A 23,321-nucleotide genomic window follows, 5' to 3' on the forward strand; every position below is an offset into this window, starting at 1 on the left:
TATTCCTTCAACTTTAATTTCAGTCACATTTTATTTCCTAATTTTCAATTCAATTTGTACGTGGTCCCCTAAAAGTGCGGGGGGGGGGGGGGGGGGGGGGACTCCATCTTAATTCATTTTTTTTTTTGTATGTAAACTTAAGAAAAATCTTTGCTACGCAAAAAAAGGGGGGACAGACATGAAGTGAAATCAAAAATTAAATATATTTTGTGTATTACTCAACATAGAGGTAATTTAAGTAATTTCAGTCAAGATTATTCCCCGATTCAGTTGACTTTTTTTACAAAACGAGCCAGTCTCTTTTCGACATTTTTATAGATAAATTAATGTGACTAATCATAAAACTTTATAGTTGCTGACATTGGTTTCATATACATAGAGCTTTGATCGAAAAATCGATCAACTTTCTTAATTAGAATAACTTTTTTAGTGGAATATCCGAAATCGAATTTATAGTGAGCGTTGAAAATTTACATGTTAAATTTTTCAACACTCAGGTCTTGATAAATTGTTTGAAAGACAAATCAAATAGATTGTGTGTTGAAATTCACACAAAAGGGTCCACCCCTGCCTCTATTAATTGGACGGTCTAGAGTCAGCATTTTACACCAAGCCATGCAGTTAAAATATCGATGACCCTGAAGCTGGAACTTCCACTAAAGAGAGTCATGTAGTACAGGGGTCAGGGAATGCATCACGTATTGTCAATTTCATAGCCTACATTGTATATAATCTTTCATTTCAGTGTCTTTATCGAGAACTGCATACTAGCTGAAAGAAATGTTGTTTAAGTAACATTTACCAACGCATACAATAAATACCTTGTTAGGGATTTTTTTTATTTAAAGTGGTCTGGCTCACTAGGATTTCGAGTCAACTGAACCTTGAATTGGAACAGGAAAAACCACAAAACAATGACAAAAGAGAATAACTCTACATGTTACTGCGATATTTTTTTAATAATTTAGTAAGATAAAAAAGCAAATTAATTGAGAACAAACTTTCGGTTAAAAAATAAATAAAAAAGAGGTTGAGAATTTGAAGAAAAACCCCACAGATTAACTGCCTAAAAATAATTGTTCGTGCTTTAAATTAAAAAAAAAAAAGGGTGTGCTTTGAATTTTAAAAAATGTGTCCCATAACTACAGTGTGGGTACAATGGTTAATCAGATGAGGGTGGATTCTCTGTGTGGACAGTCAAATAACAAAATAGAAATGGCAGATCAAAAAGGTTTTGTGTTGAAAATGACACATGAAGCTGTACTTTCTAATTATCAAAAGTGGACGGTTCAAATTCAGCATTATACATCAGAAATTAACTTATTTGAATTGATGTTTAAAATCTTCATCATTTGCAGCTACGCAAACATGCAATACAGAGATGAAAGGAAAAGCAATCACAGAATGTCTTGTTGATTTGTTTCCGGTGATTTATCCTAAAGATCATGAATTGAATTGAATGCAAACCAGAACTGTCCTAATGGGACTAATACCCCCGCAAGGATAATTGTAATGGGACTAATAATTGAATTGAATAATAAAGGTTTGCAACACATATAAATAAAAAAAAAATTCTAGAATTGTAAAAAAAAAAATAAGTTAACAAAGAAGCACTTAAATCAAAATTGTCAGAACTTCACTGTAAATACATATGTATAACAGTAATACATTTACAAATTTATGTATCGATCTGATGATATATTTTTAATTTAATTGTTTTAAAGGAAAATCAACAAAATGACAATAACCCCTCCCTTTGCAGTAAATGGAAATACCGGTAGCCAAGAAATGCTCTTCTGTTGATAAAACCTTGAATATCCTTCTAATAAGAGTCTTGACAGATGCAATTAATAAAGTTGTTTCAAATTTTCCTCCCTTTCTCCTATGGAGTACAATGCGACTCCATATCATGTCATAGGACTATGATTTTCTTTGATGAGCTTATTAAACTACCAAAATATTACCATACTATGTAAAAATATGTAAAAAAGGAAATTTAATATTACAAACAATTTTAAAATTGCCAAAACACTACAATAATATCAGTAGATTTGAATTTCATTTAAATTAATGCCCTATAGGGTCACTTCATCAATTAACTTGACTAATAAATTTAAACAACTTCCAAAATATTAATAATGATATTATTTATTTCCTATAATGATAAAAACTTTAAGTTTACATGAAACAGTTTTAAAATAGCCCCAAAACCACGATTATCAATTTTCCTTAAACACATGCTCCAATGGCTCAAATAATGGCCTCCTTTGGACAAATGAATTCAGCAAAGTTGCGTCTACAGACAGACAGACGGACAGGGTGAAGCCAATATAACCCCTAAACTTCGTTTGCGGGGGTATTTAATTAATTTGATTAAATCAATCTATAAACTGTTTTTTTATTGTTCATGCAGGAATCAAGGTAGAAAAAATATATTTAATCCATGTAAAGTTTGGGTTTTATTTACATCTCTGTTGATATATATCTGAAATTTTTCATATGTTATTGTCGATCAAATCATAAGATATATGGAGAACCTATTCTTCCAGAAAATGAAATAAGGTTACTACACATGCACAACTATTGGAAGTACAAATATCATACTGAACTCACAAATATGAAATAAAACGTTTAAACAATCTATACACATATAGTTACAAGTAACAAAAGTTGATACATGTAGGTGAACTGAATGCTTAGTAATAAATTGTTTTAAAGCAGTCTGAAAAAGTTCAAGGAATACATATGTTCAAGGAATGCATAAGTTCATATAGCAGAAAAACTGCTTTAAACTGTTTAGGTATAGATTCGTTTTGGGTTTTAATGGTTTTATTTTTTTTTATTGGGGGGGGGGGAGACATGGATTAAGGATTTTTTTAGTCCATGTAAATCTAGCAATACAAACATTTGTTGACAAATTGTGCAGTCAGGACACAATATGTAAAGTTAGATTAGGAATATATCACATTACATAATTAAGGAAAAAAAACCTAAATTTTAATATTAAGCTTTATTGAAATTGGAATGCACATAAATGGAACAAAATATCAATGTCATAATTTCAATTTTTTTAATTTTCTTTTCTTTATAATTAAAAACAATAAAACCATACGAAACATGTTTGATATCCTACAGATCTTTGCAAAAATTGATAATAATGTTTATTAAATGACTTTTTTTCAAGATAAAAAATATGCTCATAAAAATCAGAGACTTCTTGGCTTCGTCCTGTACTCAGTACATTGTAAGTTGCACAAATAGAAAAATTTCAGTATATGCATGAAATTGAGTTTACAGTCTTTCCAAAAGACCTTGAAACCTCACAGTTCTTCAACAAAAATAAATCACTTTTCACCAAGTCAAAACCTGGATTTGTGGTAATGTTGGGAGTTTTTTCCTTCATACATCATATTCATTTTTCTTCTCAGAAGAAAAGATCTTTCCTACCCAAATCAATCAATAGTAGTTTTTTTTTTAAATCAAGATTACTCTTTAAAAGAGATTGCATGTCCACCAACCGGTATACAAATAATGTAAAAAGAATGAACTCCCATGAGTTTCCACAACAATCCAGTTCCCTAGTTGTCTGACAGACCTAGCAAACCAGCAAAAGAACTAGTTAGGGTACTTCAGTCACGACAACCGAGGGTCCCCCTCTGTAGTCGGCCTAGCGTAACTGGACAACTGGACACACACCCCAGGTAAAGGAATGGAGAGGCAGAGAAGCACGATCGTCACGCCCGTCCATGCAGCAAGATTCGCTGCCGGAGGGGGGTGGGTGGTCACGGTCCAGCGATTGTCTGCCCCTCCATTGACCTCCTCCTGAAAGTATCTGTCCGCCAGTCAGGGCACTGTTACTACAAAGCATGAGACTTGAGTCGATGAAAAGAAAAAAAACACAAAATTTGTTTTGCATGTATAAAAATATAACAAGATATAAACTATGGTATATAACAATTGCACAACGCGGATTGATGGCATTTTTTTTTCATAATGAAGTTCAACAAAAAAATGGATGACGATGAACCCAGCTGATCACCTTTCACAAATCGTGTACACAGAGATACACGCAGGGCATATATACCAACCAGGCTCAAATTATCCTCCTACAATTTCTCCTTAACGGCCCTAATTCTGTAAACTTGTCCTAAAAATATTATATTAGTATAAGGAGTTAAAACATTACAGTTCTTATAAAAATCACAAAACAGAAGCAACGACCGTCATAAAGCTTGTCATTGAAAATATTGTATCGATAAAAAAACAGGATGAGCTTATCAAGTATATAGAAATGCTACAATAACCTACATGTATTAAATCATTACAAATTAAGAGATTAGTTTTCTATGTGCTACACATAATCATGAAAGCAAAATCAAGAGGAAGTGGGGGATACAATCAATGAAGCTATTAATTATAATTGATGATTCCTGTAAGGGATTAATTCATAATTATTACTGATTTTATGCAATTTTGTTTAGTAATTCAATTACTGTACTGGAATGTATGAAAGCGATCACACCTCATATATTCTAACGACAAATTAATTAAAATATACATGGAATGTCTTTTTGTTTTTTAAAACATTGACACAAAGCTTTTCAAATACCGTAATTAAAATTAAAATTTTTCTGTCCAAAAAAATAAATGAATATTTAAGGCTAAGCAACACAAACTACGAATTCAAGCCTCGCTGAGTTGGCAGATTTCCCTGGTGTCATCACTTCCACACTAACACACCCATGCTATTAATACTGCTGTTTGTGTTCTACACGTCCGACTCGGACTTGGGCGTTTTCTTGTCCTTCTTGTTCGCGTACAGTCCGATGAACGATCCATCCTCGTTGAACTTGTTCAACTCGAGATCCCCTTCATATTCGCCCAGACTGTCGTCATCATCGTCAATGATGTTTTTCTCGTCCTCGTAGTCATAAATTGGGTAGTTTGGTATTCTATCATCATCCCTGAAAAAAAGTTATAAGAATTTATTCACATTGATTTTTTGTCAAAAGAAATGCAATGAAATCAAGTTTTTCAACTCATGCACCTAGTAATTAAATACATGTACTAGGTAAAAAACAATATTCTGAACATTATCACTTTAAATTAAATCTATAATAAAACTATACCAAAAGTTTGGCACACATATATTGTGTTCTGAATATATATATATATATATATATATATATATATATATATATATATATATATATATATATATACTTTTTTTTAAATTTAAGTACAAGTCTTAAAATTTTCAAGCACGTCTACATGTGTTTTGAATCCATTGACGTTCAAAGACATGCATGTACATGTACATGTTTGCATTAGAGTTTTTCATTGTCTGGATGCATTATCATCAGTTATATGTCAATACAAAATGATTGCATTATTATACATGCAATCTTGTTGTGTTCAAAATCAATAAATGTGTACAAAAAGTACTAGTGGTTACAATAAATAATCATACACAACATGACTATGCAAAGTTAAGGTTCCCTGATCTGACTGTAGAAATTCATTTTGCTTTTTAACTATATAATGGTGCACAATTGTTTTGTGATATAAAAATTGTTTACTAAAATTGATTTCAAAACAAATTTTAAACAAATCCACACATAGAAAAACATTTACTAGGATATACTAGTCTTCTTATGCTATTAATTAACGATTAATTAACAGGTAATCATACAAATTTACTCAGATGCAATTCATACGAGTACTAGTATTTCACTAAAGTTTTGATCTTCAGTTATTTGAATGTTATGAATAACTGAGGTTTCGTCATTAATTAATATGTGTACATGCAATAGGAGTTCTTTGAAATTTTAAGCACTTTTTTACATGTACATTTTCTATGATAAACACATGTAGCTATACAAATGTATAATGTTATGAAAAGTTTTCAGGAACCTCATATCCATATAATGTTTGCAAGGTAAATTATTTTAACCAAATTGTCCGCCATTTTCTATATGCATACACTAGATAACTCTACATGAATCAATATATATAAGCAAAGAAAATGAATAAAAAATATACAATCTCTCAGGCATTTCAAGTTTAAAATATAAAAAAAAAATTGCAAAAAAAATTTCCCTGTTAAATTTTACAACATTGGGTATATAAAAATAAAGGGGAAATATTAATGATATTTAAACAGAAAGTCATGCATTTAAAAGTAGAAAACTGACATGTGTCCTAGGGATGTCCATTAAAAGCAGAAATCTTGCTATCAATTCAAACTTGTTCTCTCCTATATCATACAAATCAAGTTTCTCTTTGCAATGCATGGAATTAATTCAGTCATACAAAGCAAACAACATGGATGAATAACACCTTACCAACTGTCTGAAGTCAGCTACAAAGCAGCACCAATTGATAGAGATTATATGAATCATCTCCAAATAAAGGCTTTATGTTTCATATTAAGGTGCATTATTCCTATGATAAGGAATATAACCTCAAGATTAAATGACTTTTAGTCAAAATTCATTCTACATAATGACCCTTATGATCCCTTGTTGTGGAAAAGTTTAGTCATCATTAGAGTAAGAATTTTACAATAAAATGTAATCTTTATATGTGTTCATGTGAATAAATATTTTTTTGCATAAATATAAATGCATACTTTGTATTTTTAAAAAATGTTCATATTATCTAGTATAACATTTTACAATAACCACAATATCTAAAGATGAAGGCAGCCTCAAATCTACTAAATACATAAAACCACCAACAAAAGAATTTGAATTATAATTATGCATTTTCCATTCAATTGCCAACCATTCTAAATTAAGAAAATCAAAGTGACAAGTCTACAACCCTTGAAGAACACAACCCAAAATTGTCTATCTTAGTCTGGCTTCTGACAACAGCTAAACAGACAAGATCTGAATTTTGTTTACTGGCGGTTACTATGGATACTTACGCCCTTGAGAGGTCCTGGAAGCCATGTTCGAGAAGTTCTTTTTCTGGGTCATGTCCAGCAGCAACTTCTTTCTTGTCCACTAAACATAAAAAAACATGTATTATGAAAAAATATATCAGGATGATGGCATACATTATGTGTACTTTTCTTGTATTACGAATTTCTAGACATGGAATCTGTGGGTTTCTACATTTATAAATCTTCAAAAATTATTGATTTTATTTTTAATGTATTGCACTGCAGTAATTTTTCAAAAATTATTTATCGTAACGAGACAACTAGAATCATGAAAAAATCTATACTTTTATCAGCACAAAGTTATGCCATATAATCAGGCAACACATTACCGTACATGTACATGTAACTTCAGCAAAAAAAGATGTTGAATATCTGAGACTTTAATCAAGATGTCTGTCTCACCTGAGTAAACTCCTCCCTGATTTCTTCGAACAAGGCAGAAGACAACGATGATGACAATGATGAGGAAGGCCACAGCTACAGCGATGTAGATGATGAAGTTCAGATTGGCTTGTTGGACAATCGGGCTCTGTGGGGCAACTGTGAATTGGAATATAGCAGCACACATTAAAGTAACAAATTTGCAATACATGTATTTTTTTTTTATTGCTTTACTTGTTAATTTATTGTGATGAATTTGCAATATCATGTTTTTTATTATTTACTAATGAGTAAAAAAATATATTAAAATCATGAAATGATACATGTATATATAAATTTATGATGTACAATTGTGCATTCCCATGTACACAGGAAATGTCAATATAAAGAAGCAAAGGTTCCTAAGGGAAAAAAAACACCCACGAACTGTTCACACTAGAATCGTCCCATAACAAAAGAACAAATTCCAGAATGGATGTATAACTGATTACACCAGTTGCATTTCCACCAATGAACATTAAATTTCAAAAAGTAATAAAACTTACACTGTAATACGATCATTTGACAATGAATCTATCTGTTGTACTCACCGGTAGTAATAATATCCGTCTCAATGGTGACGTTGATAATTTTCTGGTCGTAGTTGTGGTATATTTTTAATTTATAATCTCCCGTCAGAGAAAACACGACACCTGGATCTGTAACCTGCCTGACATCAATGGTCAAGTTGTTATTATTGGGCCAAGATATCTTCCAATACTCATTACTTTCGATTTCCTTTTCGTTGCCTTGGCGATCAGTAAATATCCATTTGTATTGCAGGGCGAGAGAGGGATCAGTATCAGCGACCACTGCTAGGTTCAGTACATCACCAGGCACGATCTTGTAACTACCCAGAGGGCGCTCCCGGATTGTTATTGGATCTATTTAAAAAAAATTGATCATAAAGGATTCTTGTGTATACACATGTACTTGCTTTTCAGAAACCAATTTTTAAAAGAATAATCTGCATCTTTACTAGAACAAAACTTCAGAATACTAGTAACTATTCAACTAAAGCAAATTATGATAGCTAAAAACTTGAAACTGTGCTATATTTGTATATTCTATCACACACAAGATGTAATCAAAACATATTCATTACCATCCAAATCGTTAAATCATTTCTAACCACAGACAGAAGTTTTCATTTAGGAACCGCCTAGGCCTATGACAAATGGATCAAGATCAATCACTATATACTTACCGATAACCTTGAGTATGGCCTCCTTCAGTAGAACCCCCTCACTGTTTTCTGACATACACTGGTAGGCCCCTGTATCTGAACCTTTTTGAACGTCAGTAACCTCTAACACTTTGCTGTTTTCGCTTATGATGTACTTTCCTGAAAAATCGGAACAAATCAATGATAAATATGAATTCTTACAAAATCTGATATACAGCAATTCTAAAACAAATTGAAATCCCATCAAAGACATCCATTTGATCATTAGATGCTTTGTTTACTGCCAACATCATTGAAGTATATATACGTAAATACATGTACTTCCTTTTTATACATACTCATACTGCAAGACCTTCAACTGTGCATGTTTAGTAATAACTAATGCCTCCAAACAAAATCATGTCTATAAACAGGCAGACAGACATATTGAGAGACAGATGGGCAGATGTGGTGATTCCAATAAACATCTCCCCAAACCACTTCTGTTGGAGGTATAGTGATGTTCATATGCATAACATATTTACAGGTATACTTTCACTTTTAAATATCTGTTGGACAAGAAACCTGGAAATCTGTTTATTCATTAACCTAACGACAGTAAAATAGGCAAACAATTAAACAACCTCCATCTATCACGAGATCCACTCCATTCTTCTTCCATATTGGAAAAGTTGGTGGTTCCTCATTCGGTAAGGACTCGGCCTTACAGTTAAATGTGGCTTTTTTCCCCACTGGTACTATCTCGTCACGCATCTGATTGACTCCAGTCAGAATGGGAGCAGCTGTATAAATCACAAATAAAAAAGAGATACTGTAACGCAGCAGTCTTGGTGAATTGTAGAAAAAGGGCTGTCTTTAGTAAAGACTTTACCCTGCCATCACAAAACCAATAAGTACGATCCTGTAGTGTGGCCGTGGTACATAAAGAAGAGCTCATATTGACAAATGCAAGTAAAGAAAATTATTAAATGGTCAAAGTTTATATAATTTGCATGGATTTCAAGGGTATACCTGTTGCAACAATAACATATAATCACAAAAAACTTACATGTGACATTAAAAAAGACTCTTTGTGGGCCAGACTCTACTTTCCCTTTTCCTTTGCAGATGTAAAATCCTTCATATTCTGGCTCTGCTTGCAAAATGGTCAGCACTCTACCAAAGTCACTGATTGCATATTTGCCATCGGTATCCTTGATGACCTCTTTTGTTGGGGATATCCATTCCACATCTGGGGCCGGACTGCAAAAATTTATCTTCAGTTGAAACCCTTTCATTAATTTATTGAATTGATTTACTAATATTCAACGATTACATCACTGACTAACTTGTGAAATGAATGTACATTCAGAACACACCCCTTTTTTTTCATCCAATCAGCAGTGCCAAATATTTTATTAAGTGATGTTTTTAATCATTAAGAATCCTTCTCAGTTCACAACGATGCCACATTTCGATGGACAGCTTTGATAGAAAGATGATAATTGATTGGCACAGAACTTTTGATCATACAGCCAATGAAAAAGATGATTATGTTCTAAGTAGCCAATGAAAAAGTGGGTTATGTTCTAAGTAAGTATGACCATATTAAGTAAACCTTTGCCCCCATCTTAATCACATAAATTTTTCTTCAGTTAATACTGTATACAGGTAAATATTGACTCCCAGTTTATTTTTTTTGCCCTTGTTGTCAGCGGGCGAATTTAAGACTGACCAAATTCCTATGTCTCATATTATATTTCTTAGAGCAAATGTGTCTGGGAAAACTCAAGACAGGGCAAAACCAATTGCAAGCATAAAAGGGTGAAAATTACATGGGGCAAAAATAACCATTTATACAGTATAATCTAGCTATTATGTACACGGGAATTTACATTTTGGCTTCATTAGCTTCAAAACGGTTTATATTCTAGGTACAATATCTTTAATCAGTACTCTACTTGAATTATTTAAATGGTATTTGTATTCAAAATCTCTGGCTGTAACATATATGATTAAAAATTATTAAAGTATTGCTCACAAGAAGAAAAATTACAACCAAAGGCTACTCACTATCCAGAAAACATGCATCTCAGTACACCCTTCCCTCCATACATGGCTTTGCCATTCTCCTTATACACCGAGATGGGCTCTCTTTCTGGAACTGATGTTGAAGCTGAAAGAGGCACACGAAAGTTAAAAATGATGCATGTATTAAAACATTTATTTTTGTATATACATGTAATATGGTTGACGCCCAATTACCGTATTGGGTATTTTTTACGTGCTGCTAATTTTTACGAGTTTTATAAATCATTTAACGCGTAAATTTTCACAGAAGTAAAAAAAAAAACACCGCAAGTAAATTTTCTACATCGCACGTATGAGAGTAATATTCATGACCTTCAGCTCAGTCCCTGACAGCTGTACATATAGGTATATTTGAGCGTTTTTGGTTATGTGGTGATAACAGTTCAGATCTTTCTATTTAGTCTTGAGTATCTTTTAAAACTACGTATAATGCCACATTAGATATCAATCACTCAGTCAATAACTATGAATATTATTTACTGAATAAACACAATCATAATAATTAAGGACTAGTTAACAGAAAAATGATTTTCTGATTTGTATATGATTTGTAACAAAGTCACGGTGAAATTTCACCCCCTTTTACCCGAATGATTTTAATTTTTACAGACATGTCCAATTCATAAAAATATTAAGCGTAAAAATTCAAATTGCCTATTTTAAGACACATTCGTAAAAAATCACAGCAGTAAAAATTACCCGTTATACGGTTTAATTTAGTTTATTTCATTACACCAAAATCACAATAAATGGATGCTACCAGTATTTCAATGTGTCTGGCTGTTAACTTAACCAACATATTTTTTGACATACAGGTATTACTAAAGAGCTGATGGTGCTACTGCTTGCATGATCTTCCTTGCATGTACTTACCTTCAATTCTTAGAGTTGTTTCACTGCCTACGACCAACATCTTCCTCTGCTCCTGCCACACCCCACACCTGTACTGTAATTTATTCCAGTCATTGGTGTTCGTCCACAGGAAATGGAGATCACCTTCCATGCAAAATCAATTAAAATTAAACTTAAAATCTATTTCTATCTTAATAGTCAGACATGTTTAGACTTAATCTTTTATTTATGAAGGTTATGAATTTATAGAAAGAAATCAATTGTAAACATGGTTACTTTCACCCATGTTATTTTAGTAAAATAAAAATATTTAATCGTAAATTTAAGCTTATCCGCTTGAAGTTTGAGACAGATGCATTATGAGAATTAAAAAATAACAGTGCAATGTATTGCATTAAAAAAAGGATTCTGTGATCTACAGCACCGATCAGACCCAACCTAACACCAGAGTAAACCCCAACTAAACCCTGGGGTTTACTTTTGGTCTGCTTTTTGAAAATTTGCGTCCACTCGGGGTTTACTTTGGGTTCACTTGGGTTTTACTTTGTGTTATTTGGGGTTTGCTTTTGGGGTCCATTTATACACTGAAGTGTGAACCAGACCCATCTTTTATCTTACCATCTTACTGCCTGTTAATATTGCCCCTTGTATATTCCAAATACCGGCACACATGTAGGGTCTGCTTTCAGGGGGTAAACTTCTGACCTGGGTTTACTCTGTATGTACTCCAGGTTTTCTAGAGTAGATCCAGAGTAAACCCAGGGTTTACTTGGGGTTTACTTTCTGTTAGATTGAGTCTTATTGGTACTTCACTATATACTAACCATTTCCATCCACTCCGACCCGTTTGTTAATCTCAACATTAGTTTTGGTTCCTTCTCCGATTTTCCACTCCACTCTACACTGTGAGTCTGGCAAACATGTTGGCTTGTCACGACACTGGATTTTACAATGCTCAAATTCTTTACATCGTACCTCTTCAGGATCACCAGCAGGAAAAGATCCCAATCCTGTAAAAAATTAATTTTAATTCCAATCATTCCTTTTTTTAACCCCATTGTTAAGTTACATACATGAAGTGCATGTGCACAGGGGTGCTTGCTAGTTGATGGTCATTATTTAAACTTACTTGATTCTTTCACTTTGAATGGCTTTGAAAGTGATGTTCCATAATCATTTGTAGCAAAGCATTGGTAAGTTCCATAGTCTGCATTCTGCATCTTGACAAACTTGAGAGTTCCTGTTGATCCGTCTATTGATACAAACTGGCTATTCGGTACAACAACTCCATTTCTCTTCCACACATATCTGTTAATCAATTAAGCAAAATGAAACACATTTCAGTATATTTTATTAATCAAAATGAAAACAAACCCTATATCTATCATAGCTGTTTTGGAAGTTTTCATGACAATTAAAATTGCTTTCATTTTTATTTCTGTAAGTCAGTAAATAAAATTCAACTTCAATAAACTTTTACATTAAAACTTTTAAAAAAGGTCATTGTAATTACAGGTAATGAACATTACCAATTTTCAACAAACAAAATGACTGCATGAGCTCAAATTATATAACCAAACATGTATGATCATAAAATAATATTTGCTCTAGAGCATGAGTTTTACGATAACTAAAGATATGTATATACTCCAGAAATTACAAATGAACAAAATATTCTTTGTTTCAAACAGCACTTCGTTGTACCGGTAATAGCAACTGTGGATTAAATGTGATCTTTCATGACTAGAAGCATTGGCGGATTGTGTTTAAACTTGTTATTTAAAGAGATTGTCTATTTTTTCAGAATTAGCGTAACGGTGAATTATGAATGTTATGACTTATGATGGGTGACAAAGGTTTATCTGTATTCACTGTTGCAATGTTCTAAAATAGAGTTTGCCTAAATTGAATTGATGAAATCATATACCCCGCACACGAACAAATAAACAATGCAGACTCTTAGACTTTTAGCTCTTACCTTTGTCAGGATAAATCATTTTTTTTTTTAATCATAAAGAGTTCTCCTGTTTAATATCATCCCACACTTACTTAATCTGTCCGTTCTGTGCCTTGCAGTTAATTGTAGCTTCCGTCAAGATGGAATCTCGTGGGTAGTAATATTCATTGTTGAAGGTACTAATCATTTTTGGTGGCATCTGGTCGTCTAAAATAAGATAAAATGTACAAAATTTTCATGTGGATTGAGCTCCTCAATTACAGGTAATATCTTCAAATATCATTAAAATGAATTTTGCTGAAGATACGCCTATTAATCCAAAATGAAACATTTACTGCATTAAGAGACAAGTAATGAATATCAAAAGAGCTAGAGAAAATTGAAGACAAGGGATTCGACACAATACTGTTTTCTAACTTTCTTTGGTATTTGTGACCTCATGAACAATAAACAAAATTTGTTTGCTGAGCTTATAAGCATGTCCAGAAATTAAAAATTCCCAGATCTAATCATTAATATGATCAATTTGACTTTAATGAATGCCCTTATTTAATATGGCCTTACCTTAATAAATCATGAATGTTGAAAACTTAAATTAATAAAAATTATGAAGATGTCGGCTGAAAATGCTAAAGGCTAGCTAACATATACCATATGTAATATGACACATATATATAACCAAGAATCTTCAAATAAAAAATATATCTTTGACCATGAGTGTCCCTGACCATAACACTTTTTTTATATTCAATTAAGGGCATACTACTGCATGTATACATGCAGTGTTGCATAACAAAAACGTCAAAACAAATCTCCAATCTATGTCTTACCTTGACCCCTGACAACACAGGTGAGAGCTGTCAGTAGCAGGACTAAGCACAGTCTCCAATCCATTGCTATAGTATGGTACACTGCTGATGTTGCGTCGTTGTAATTAATGTGTAGTTCAATTATAACTTATTTTTTTCCTCTTCAGTTTAACTAGTTGTCCTTTCTGAAAAAAAAATACATAAATAACAATTAATTTATACTCCTTGTACTAACCATATGATTATGCATTATATATATATATAGACAGGTGAATAAAATGATAAAGACGATCAAGATCAGTCTTATGCCAGTACACTGGTGTATGTATCATCATTGGTTAGATCTGATAAATGAATTCACAGAGGTCATCATGGATTGCAAGCTACAAGGACAAATATGGATTTCTAATATTAACATCATTAATCTGTTCAAAGGGTGGATCCTTTTTCCCACAATAAATTTCAACTAATTTCCCAGTTAAAAAACATCCTTGTGCCCACTTTATGAAAATTTTTGTTGCATAATATCAAACTGGAAACACAGAATATCATATGAACTGCATGCATATGTTATACAAATAAGAAAGAATACCTCCCGGACATGAATAAATAAATTTGGTACATTGTACATTGTATACAGCATGTACTCAAATTACACACAGTCATCATTAATATTCAACAAGGGTTTTTCCCTTTCACTTTCATTTTTGTGTTTGAAAAGACAATATTATGTAAAGTGGCACTAGCTAGAGAATACCCTAGCTAGGTGATTTTTTTTTCTCACTTAAAATCATGTCAGCTTATGTCTTAAATTTAAGATAATCAAATTTTTCACTGAATATACAATGATTTTCATTAAATGAATACAATTTATATTTATAGTGAATATATAGTCAATGTACTGTTAACTTATAATCATACTAGTATAAGTACAAGTAGTTTATAACTAGAAATTAAGCCATTCAAAGAAATGTTCATATTTATTGTTGTTCTATTTTCTATGTGACATTTAATGATCATAGAAAAAAAAATTCTCAAACCATTTTAGATTAAGTGTTAATTAACTAAGTATAATTGAAGCATCAAAACCAAAAAGAGGCGAAACAACTTAATGTCCGAAAAGGCAATCCATTAAGACAATTTTATGCACAACAGACATCAGAAAGAGACACACAACACCACAGTTTGCCAACACTAGATTGATGAACTATTGGAAAAAACAAACAAACACACCAAGAACACCACTTATATACTTTATATTTTTGGACATAACAAATATTGGGGGGTTATTCAGAGGACAATAGGTGGACAAAATGGAGAAAATTAGCAAGAAATGGAAAAGACTCAACCCTTACAAATCTCAGTTTCACATGTTAATTAATTAAATTCTTAGTGAATGGCAGAGGAATTATATAGCATTTTGTATTCATCCAATTGGGTTTTTTTTTTTCAAACAGAAAAATATGCATGATTACAAGAGTGCCCTAAGGATGAAAATGCATTGATTATATCTCTTGAGGGCTCCATCACATAATCAACTCAAGTCAAATGCATTTACAATGATTTTTTTTATTCTGCAATATATAGCTATAGTCGTGAATATTGTGTTGAACTTTATCTTGCAAGACATTCACAAGCCAATTCCCCCATTTTAAAAATTTTTAAAGAATATTTTTCAAGTAGCAGTACATGAGATTCAATAATTAAATGAAAAAAAATATTCAAAAAAGTTGGAGCTACATGTGAATGAGTTTACAACTATATACACGACAAGTATTATCTAAAATTCAAACTCCTAACAATTATATACTGACTTACTTACCGGTAGTTACATACATCTTGCCCTTTTAAAAATCATCTGGTGTTTTTGAATCCATAACAATTTCTAAAATTATTACAGTTTCAAGTATTTGTAAGAGCATCCACTTAACTTATATATTTTAAGACTGCATGCATGCTAAAACAAGTCTAGAATGCTGCAAATTTTTTTTTATCACTGTTTATCAAACTGAGCATTAAAAACCAATCTTTATCTGTTCTCTGCAACATATATATCATCCTCATATAAATATACCAGTAATATATTTATGTATCCAAACCTTTCCCCTAAACTTTACTGCAAACAAATTAAATTCAAAAATTAGTCCTTACCGATAAATCTTTAGACTTTAAAATTTCCAAGATGTTTGATCCATCAACGTAACTTGAAATCATGCATTTGCACTAGAGATAAAGCTAATTCACACAGCTTGGTCACCTAAACATTGAGTAAACAATGATAAAACCCCTCAACGGAAATTTCAAACAACTGACATGACAATCTGCCATAGCCAGGATAAATATATAACCCTGTTGGAAATCTCTGATCAACTCGGCTGCACAGATTCCATAGGGAAAGGGGAAGAGAAGAAATGTATATATTTAACTTGAGCTAGATAATCAATATTTCAGGATAAACAACATTAGGAAGACTCCATCAATTCTAGCTTAGCCTAATTTTACAAAATGCACATTTCGTGGGGACAGGAAATAATTATCGCAGACTAATTACTATAGTCAGCTTCATCATTGGCACAGGTTTGTATGTTAATCCACTCGCAGACATTTTTTCAATCCATCATTCAACAGATCTAGTTCTCATAATGACACAACTACCAAAAAAAAATCAATCTCATGGGTATGCACAAGCACGTCTGCTGCTACAAAGAAAGTCACGGAGTAATCTCCCTTGATACAGTGCCACTCTGATTGGGAATGAGGGGCTATTTATTGTGCTGTGCAATGTCAATTTTATGGCTATAATCTGCTTAATTGGATTCCTGGATGAAGCACAGACACAAGTGAATGGTGGGGCAAATTCTTAGAGATGGGAAATTTCATTCATGTCAAAGAGAATCAAGTTAATTCATATATGTCTTTTTTTCCTCTAGGAGAACCCCCATAAATTGTGGTATCTTTTTCAATTGCAGTTCAACTACAAAAAGTGTGCAAGCTTTTGTAAACAAAGCCACGCAAATACCACAAACCCTTATAACACACTTTGTCACTCGCCTCCCCACTTATCTTCGATTTCATGCAGCTAACTTCTATAAGAGGGACATAACAGCAAAGATGAAAAAATAAAAATTGAAATTATGCAAACATATTCCAATCATTTGTCCACAGATAATTGTCAGCATCGAGTTCTAAATGGCCTCCTCAGTTTTCACCAATGTTTTCCTAAGAACAATTTGCATTTCCTATTGAACACCACACCATTAAATGGGAATTTCCCCGATACCCACACAGCTGATGGCAAAAAATATTATCGTGAGATGGGAAACTTGATATGAAAAGAATAGTGGAAGTCATGCATGCTTATTACCCTAAGGCAGAAAGGGAAGTTTTGAAACACAGCTAGTGTAATTCATCCTGAACATATCCCTAATGAATTCTAGCTAAGATTGATAATCATCAATTATATAAACAAATAGCTTCGAAACCTGTTCTTTTTTTGTCGTGATAATATAAACCATGAATAATAGCTAGTACATTTTAATTATTGACAAAATGAAAATGGAACAATGCAAAATTCCTTCACTGACACATGGTAATCAACACAAAAGATCCAAGAGGCAGGTGCCCTTGGCATTTCATCTACATACCTTAATTAACAAAGGAATATACTGCTTGGAGTTGAACTTGATAATCAACGTTAACTTAAAGAGCAAGACTACATGTAAAAGTACAGGTACACTAACAAAAAACTAAACAATGGCGTCCATATATAAAACAGTGTACCTTACCTTGTTTCACTTTCTTTGTGACAAGATAGCTGGGACTACAATATACCTGACTTCACCTTGAATGAATCACCGGAAGGAAAACAAGTAAAATTCAAACCCGACGTTTAATTCAATAAGCGGTCAGACAAACAAACAAAATGTGTCACACACGAGAAAAGTACCTGTGCAAGGTAGAAATTCAAGACAGAAGTTTAAATCCCCCCACAGCTCCGACTATAACTAAGCTAGCTGCTCCCTCGAGAAGGTTTGTTCAGTTGGAGAAAATCAGCTTGGAGAGACACAATTTTTCAGAGGTTAATCGGTAGACAGTAAACAAGTCCTGAATCATTCTGGTATATGACCAACACTTCTGATTACAACCATTGTTACGCCATAAAAATAAAGGCCAGTTCTCCCTTGGATAAAGTTCTGTGTGGGCTAATCAGGGTATAAACACCAATAGCGTAGTGGACTGCCATATATGGCAAATAGCAATTTGTCATCTACTAATCTAATACACTGGGAACAACATTTGACCTCTTGTCTCAGCTCGGTAATCTCTCAATGGCTTATAAATTTTTGATGAGTAAAGAGAAAAAAAAACCCAATTGAATAGGATATTAAGATGAGACATGTGTAATGTGTAATCTATACATATAATGCGTAATCTACATGTATATGGTGGGAGATTTTGTAATGAAAAGTACACAGGTAATTGACTGCTGAGTCAATAAAATCCAGATCAATGTCCACACTGGTATATACACTGTATTAATTAAGAAATGAACTCAATGTCTACCCAAGTTATACTCGTATAACCTGGGTTGGGGCAATTTACGCTTTATAATCTGCGAAGCAGATTATAAAAAGGCGTAAATTGCTCCAACCCAGGTTATACGAGTATAACTTGGGTAGATATTGAGTTCATTCCTTATAATTTAATTTTCTGTAATTTGCTGTATAAATTGAGTCCGTTTTACTTTTAAAAATGATATTAATCTGTTCAAAATTCAAACGTAACGTCAAGCGGATTAGTACGTTTATGACGTTGGTGCATTGTGACGTGTCTTGTGACATGCAAACCAGGTTATACAAATTTAACTTAATTTTTCTATCCAATCAAATGCCGCGTTACAACCAGAATTAAATTATTATGTAATATCTTAATACATCCACATCTCAGAGTCTTCTCAATTACAAAATCTCTCTATTTGACTCATAAATCTTTGATTTCTTTATTAAATAATATCTACCGGTACCTCATTTACAAAAAACTTGTCTGAGATATCAATTAAATTAATGTTAGTATGACTTGACTTTCAGAAGATGATCACAAAAACCAGGAAATGTACAAGTATATTCTTTATATTATTTTTCAATGATTTAAAGGAAATCCTAGATTCTATATACCCATATCCCTATTTGACATTAAGATAAAAATAAATTCATATTGTAGTTTTTTAACTCAAAAACTAACTAAAGTTAAATGATTGCCAATACATGAATATTTTTTTCTCCTCTTCAATCATTTTTTTCCCTCTAGAATGTCCATATGCTGTTTGGCTATTCTATTTTAGTTGAACAAAGGGGAATTGTTTTCTAAATTCACTGTTGCATATACATGTACTTACTGCTACTTAACTTAAAATCTACTTTACAGTAGCTTCCTTAACACCATTTCCTTATATAAATTTTTGGCCTATATAATTAACATACCACTTTGTTACCTCAAAGTTATATATATACGGTATTAATATATCCTCAAAATAATTCACAAACAAAAATGAAAAATTCCGATTGTGTTCATTCCACTTAAAAAAATTAAAATGCTTGAAATAAAATTCTGTCCCAGAATAGCACATTGTTCACAATGTTTTACAAGAGTCTGATTAAGTTTGGGAATGTGTTTTGAGTAATCCAGATAACACAAATCAAAGAGAAGGTTGAATTCTTAAGATATATTACTGAAAAGAATTAAAGATATATGCACTGGGTGACCATACTAATATAAATTTAGAGTCACGAAGCTAGAAAAGATGGGCAATTGTACTGGAATCTGAATTGCAGAAAAATTGAGCACTTACCCTACTCTAGCAACTTAACCAAAGCAACCATTGTTGTATGATGGATTTCATCTTTGATTGAGAATTTTCATACTGATTCCAAAAAATTCCTTTTTATCTGTTAACACTGGGCATTATACAACCCAGAATAGTCAACCCAAAAGCCCTCCCTTATCACCCAATATACTATTTCATCCCACCATATATCTTTCTTAACTTGAGGTATAAAAAACTTACCAACATTAATATTTCCATCAACTGCTCATAAAACCTCTGAAAAAATGCTATTGATGATGGGGAGTCTCTCAACAGAGTGTCATGCAAAGCAATGCAGAAATAATGCCAACTTTTTAATCCAATTACAAAGGTTCACTCAGCTAGTATTGAGTAATTAAGGGATATAGAGTTATATCTGCTTCCACACAGACCCTATAATTTAGTAGTCTAAGAATAATGAGTGTCCCTTCCATTTGATTGCATCTGAGAACAGGATCAAAGATAGAGGCAATAAAAGAGGGTGTGCTGTTCTAATTATCACATGCATGTTAATCAAACTAAGCCGCTGTCTGGGAAAGGAAAACCCCCAAATTAAACCTCCCCCCTGTCAATGAGTCAAGGAAGAAAATCTCGGCTTACCATGCAACAGAAGGGTGTCTCATATATCTCCTAGCTAGCCCTAACCAGCTCTGTAATTAAGAATGGGAGAACTCTCCTGGAACTTTTCAGCCTCCTTTGACCAAAGATCCCTCAGTGAGGTCACAGCCGAGTGATGTTCACAGTAATCTCATTAGCTGATTGAAGATCAACTAAATTGGCAATTAATGCTCAACTTCAACCGGTTCTTCAGAGAAGTGGTTACTTATGATTCAATGAAGATAACACCCCACGCCACCGGCTGATAGCAAAGATGTCTTCCTCACCAACAGAAGTTTATCTAAATAATTATCTTACCTTGTTAAAACAATTTTCAGATTTTGGATGAACTCCATCAAAATTTATTTCATAAAACCTGTTCTGTGGCAAATTTTTTCAAAAAACATCCAAAGTTGTGGCTTTCTTTTCTTTAAAAACCTAAATCTGAGACACCTTATAATATAGCTAGTCCACTCAAAAACTTCATATTAAAAGGTCACTATGAATGTAATTGCTGTACTTCAACATCACTTCTGTTACTGATAGATGGAATTCATATTTAAAGGCTACGACACACTTGAATTTCAAGCAGATATACCACCAACAGTAACGTGTATACAATTAGCAATGGAACTCCAGCATGACTGAAATTTATGATGCACTAAAAAATTATCATTCAAAATGAAGTTGAAACAGTTGTCACACTATTTAATAATAAACAACACACCAGGGTGCCCTGTTTTACACGCTGGTAGTATATATATATATTCATTACAAAAGCCTTACACAGTTGAAATGCTTTTTATATAAGTACATGCACAGATCCAGGACAGAGTACAGTACTGTTTTGGCAAAATTCACAGATTATAGTATACTTTAAATGACTCTCCACATTCAATACTGGGATTACTGATCTAATAAAAAAAAAAAATCTCTGATTCAAACATTAAACACATGGAGGCAGTTCCAACTGTTGTGCATATCAATTACTCCATTTGTTACATGTAGCCAAAATTGCTGCATTAAGCAGAGCAAGAGCAGGTTTATATCATACATTGTATAATGGCTATCTAGTAACAGAAACATTAAAAAACTGTTTATAAATCCATAAACATTCGAAAGGCACCATATGTTTCTAGGTTAATATGCATAAAAAGTTTCAGATGTCATTGATTTGTGTGCAATCAGTGATTGATTTTTTTAGAAGCATAACAACCTATATTGATCTTAACACCTAATAATTGACTGAGAAATTTAACATCTCATCAATTATACATAGATCACTATCAACATGGAATTTTGACACTTTACTTAGTCCTAGCTGGCTACTGTGGACAACAACATGCCTTGAGGGACCTTCAGGTGATAATTACATTTAGTCTATAGATCAAGGAACAAGACTTCTCAACACTTATCATGCCCCCTGCTAATCTTCCTATTGAAACATATGTGTTCATATCTGCTTTCAAAATATTGCTTCAGCAATTTCATTGATAAAGCTGATTGGCATTCACTGATATTAAAACTTAATCTCCATGAATAGTTTAATGAATAAAAAAAATGGAACGTATGGACACGACCTATACAAAAACATGGTCGGCAATATCTACACTAGACAGTGCTACATTTCTCCTACTATAAAAGAAATTTGAAGTGCCTTACTTTGAATTTGCTGACTACTGAATTTTACACGTCCATGATGACCATTGTGTATAATTTTTGGTATACTTAATCCTTATTGCACATTATTCATGCAGTTTACACATCAAGTTACATGTTCATGACTGATTTTTATCTTCATTGAGAAGTAAATAAAGGCACGGTGCTTTGGTCCAGTCATTTATCACTGAGTAAACATTGCGAGACGGAATGCTCCATTGCGTCGATAAAATTTCATATTGTCCCTATCCAGGAGTTGTTCCAAAATTAGAAAAATGACATGCGTTTTTAAAAACGATCTATCAAAGTTTTCATTATTCCATTCCCTTAATTACTTAATTTAAATTTTACTAAATGTGTGTATTTTAACACATACCTTTACAATGGCATTTACCCTCTTTTCTTCTAGACAGCACACATTCCAACAATTTTCCGCTTTACCTGCACAGGTGTGAAACTCAAAGCGTCACGCCAAGACTTTGAATACCGATCCCGATCTGATATTCGCCAGCCGGATAACTTCTCGTCTTTAAAACTGAAGAATTTTTTTGGCGTTTAAAAACAATGAAATAATCAAGATACTAATTTTCTTTTATGTGTTTCATGTACATTCGTGATATTCTGTGAGGGTTTTGATAAAAACCGTATGCTAACAAGATAAAGCCATTTGGCGCGTTTATGCAAGGGATTTGACTGGTATAAAAATAGACATTTACGCCTGAAGGGTGATATTGATGTAGATGTACATCTTGGAGACACAATAAGATGAGAGTAACTGCACAGTTACAGCAAGAGTACAAGTAACAACAGGTGTCACTTTTACTTTTGGTGAACTGTACTGAATAATATATAAATAGTGCCTGTTTGGGAGGGTAACAGTTGAAATTGACACCCCTCGAAAACCATTGTCAACCGACGCGAAGCGGAGGTTGACAATGGTTTTCGAGGGGTGTCAATTT

General features: G+C 32.8%; 1 protein-coding gene across 2 annotated transcripts; it reads right to left on the reverse strand.

Moving 5' to 3' along the window:
- Positions 1-2,422: 2,422 nt before the first annotated feature.
- LOC128165027 (neurofascin-like) lies at positions 2,423-22,828 on the reverse strand. Of its 2 annotated transcripts, none has more exons than XM_052829221.1 (14): positions 22,739-22,828; positions 14,265-14,428; positions 13,527-13,641; positions 12,607-12,785; positions 12,302-12,487; positions 11,499-11,621; positions 10,608-10,710; positions 9,604-9,797; positions 9,179-9,337; positions 8,577-8,714; positions 7,921-8,253; positions 7,352-7,489; positions 6,932-7,010; positions 2,423-4,964 (listed from the first exon to the last, which is right to left on the reverse strand). In XM_052829221.1, the coding sequence occupies exons 2-14, from the start codon at positions 14,326-14,328 to the stop codon at positions 4,769-4,771; spliced, it is 2,007 nt and encodes a 668-aa protein (XP_052685181.1). In that variant the 5' UTR covers positions 14,329-14,428; positions 22,739-22,828; the 3' UTR covers positions 2,423-4,768. The 2 variants fall into 2 exon arrangements, with proteins under 2 accessions (XP_052685181.1, XP_052685190.1); XM_052829230.1 differs by lacking the exon at positions 22,739-22,828 and adding an exon at positions 6,345-6,361 and having other exon boundaries at positions 4,825-4,964.
- Between the last annotated feature and the right edge of the window lie 493 nt (positions 22,829-23,321).

This window comes from Crassostrea angulata, chromosome 1 (assembly GCF_025612915.1).
Source record: "Crassostrea angulata isolate pt1a10 chromosome 1, ASM2561291v2, whole genome shotgun sequence".
NCBI lineage: Eukaryota > Metazoa > Mollusca > Bivalvia > Ostreida > Ostreidae > Magallana > Magallana angulata.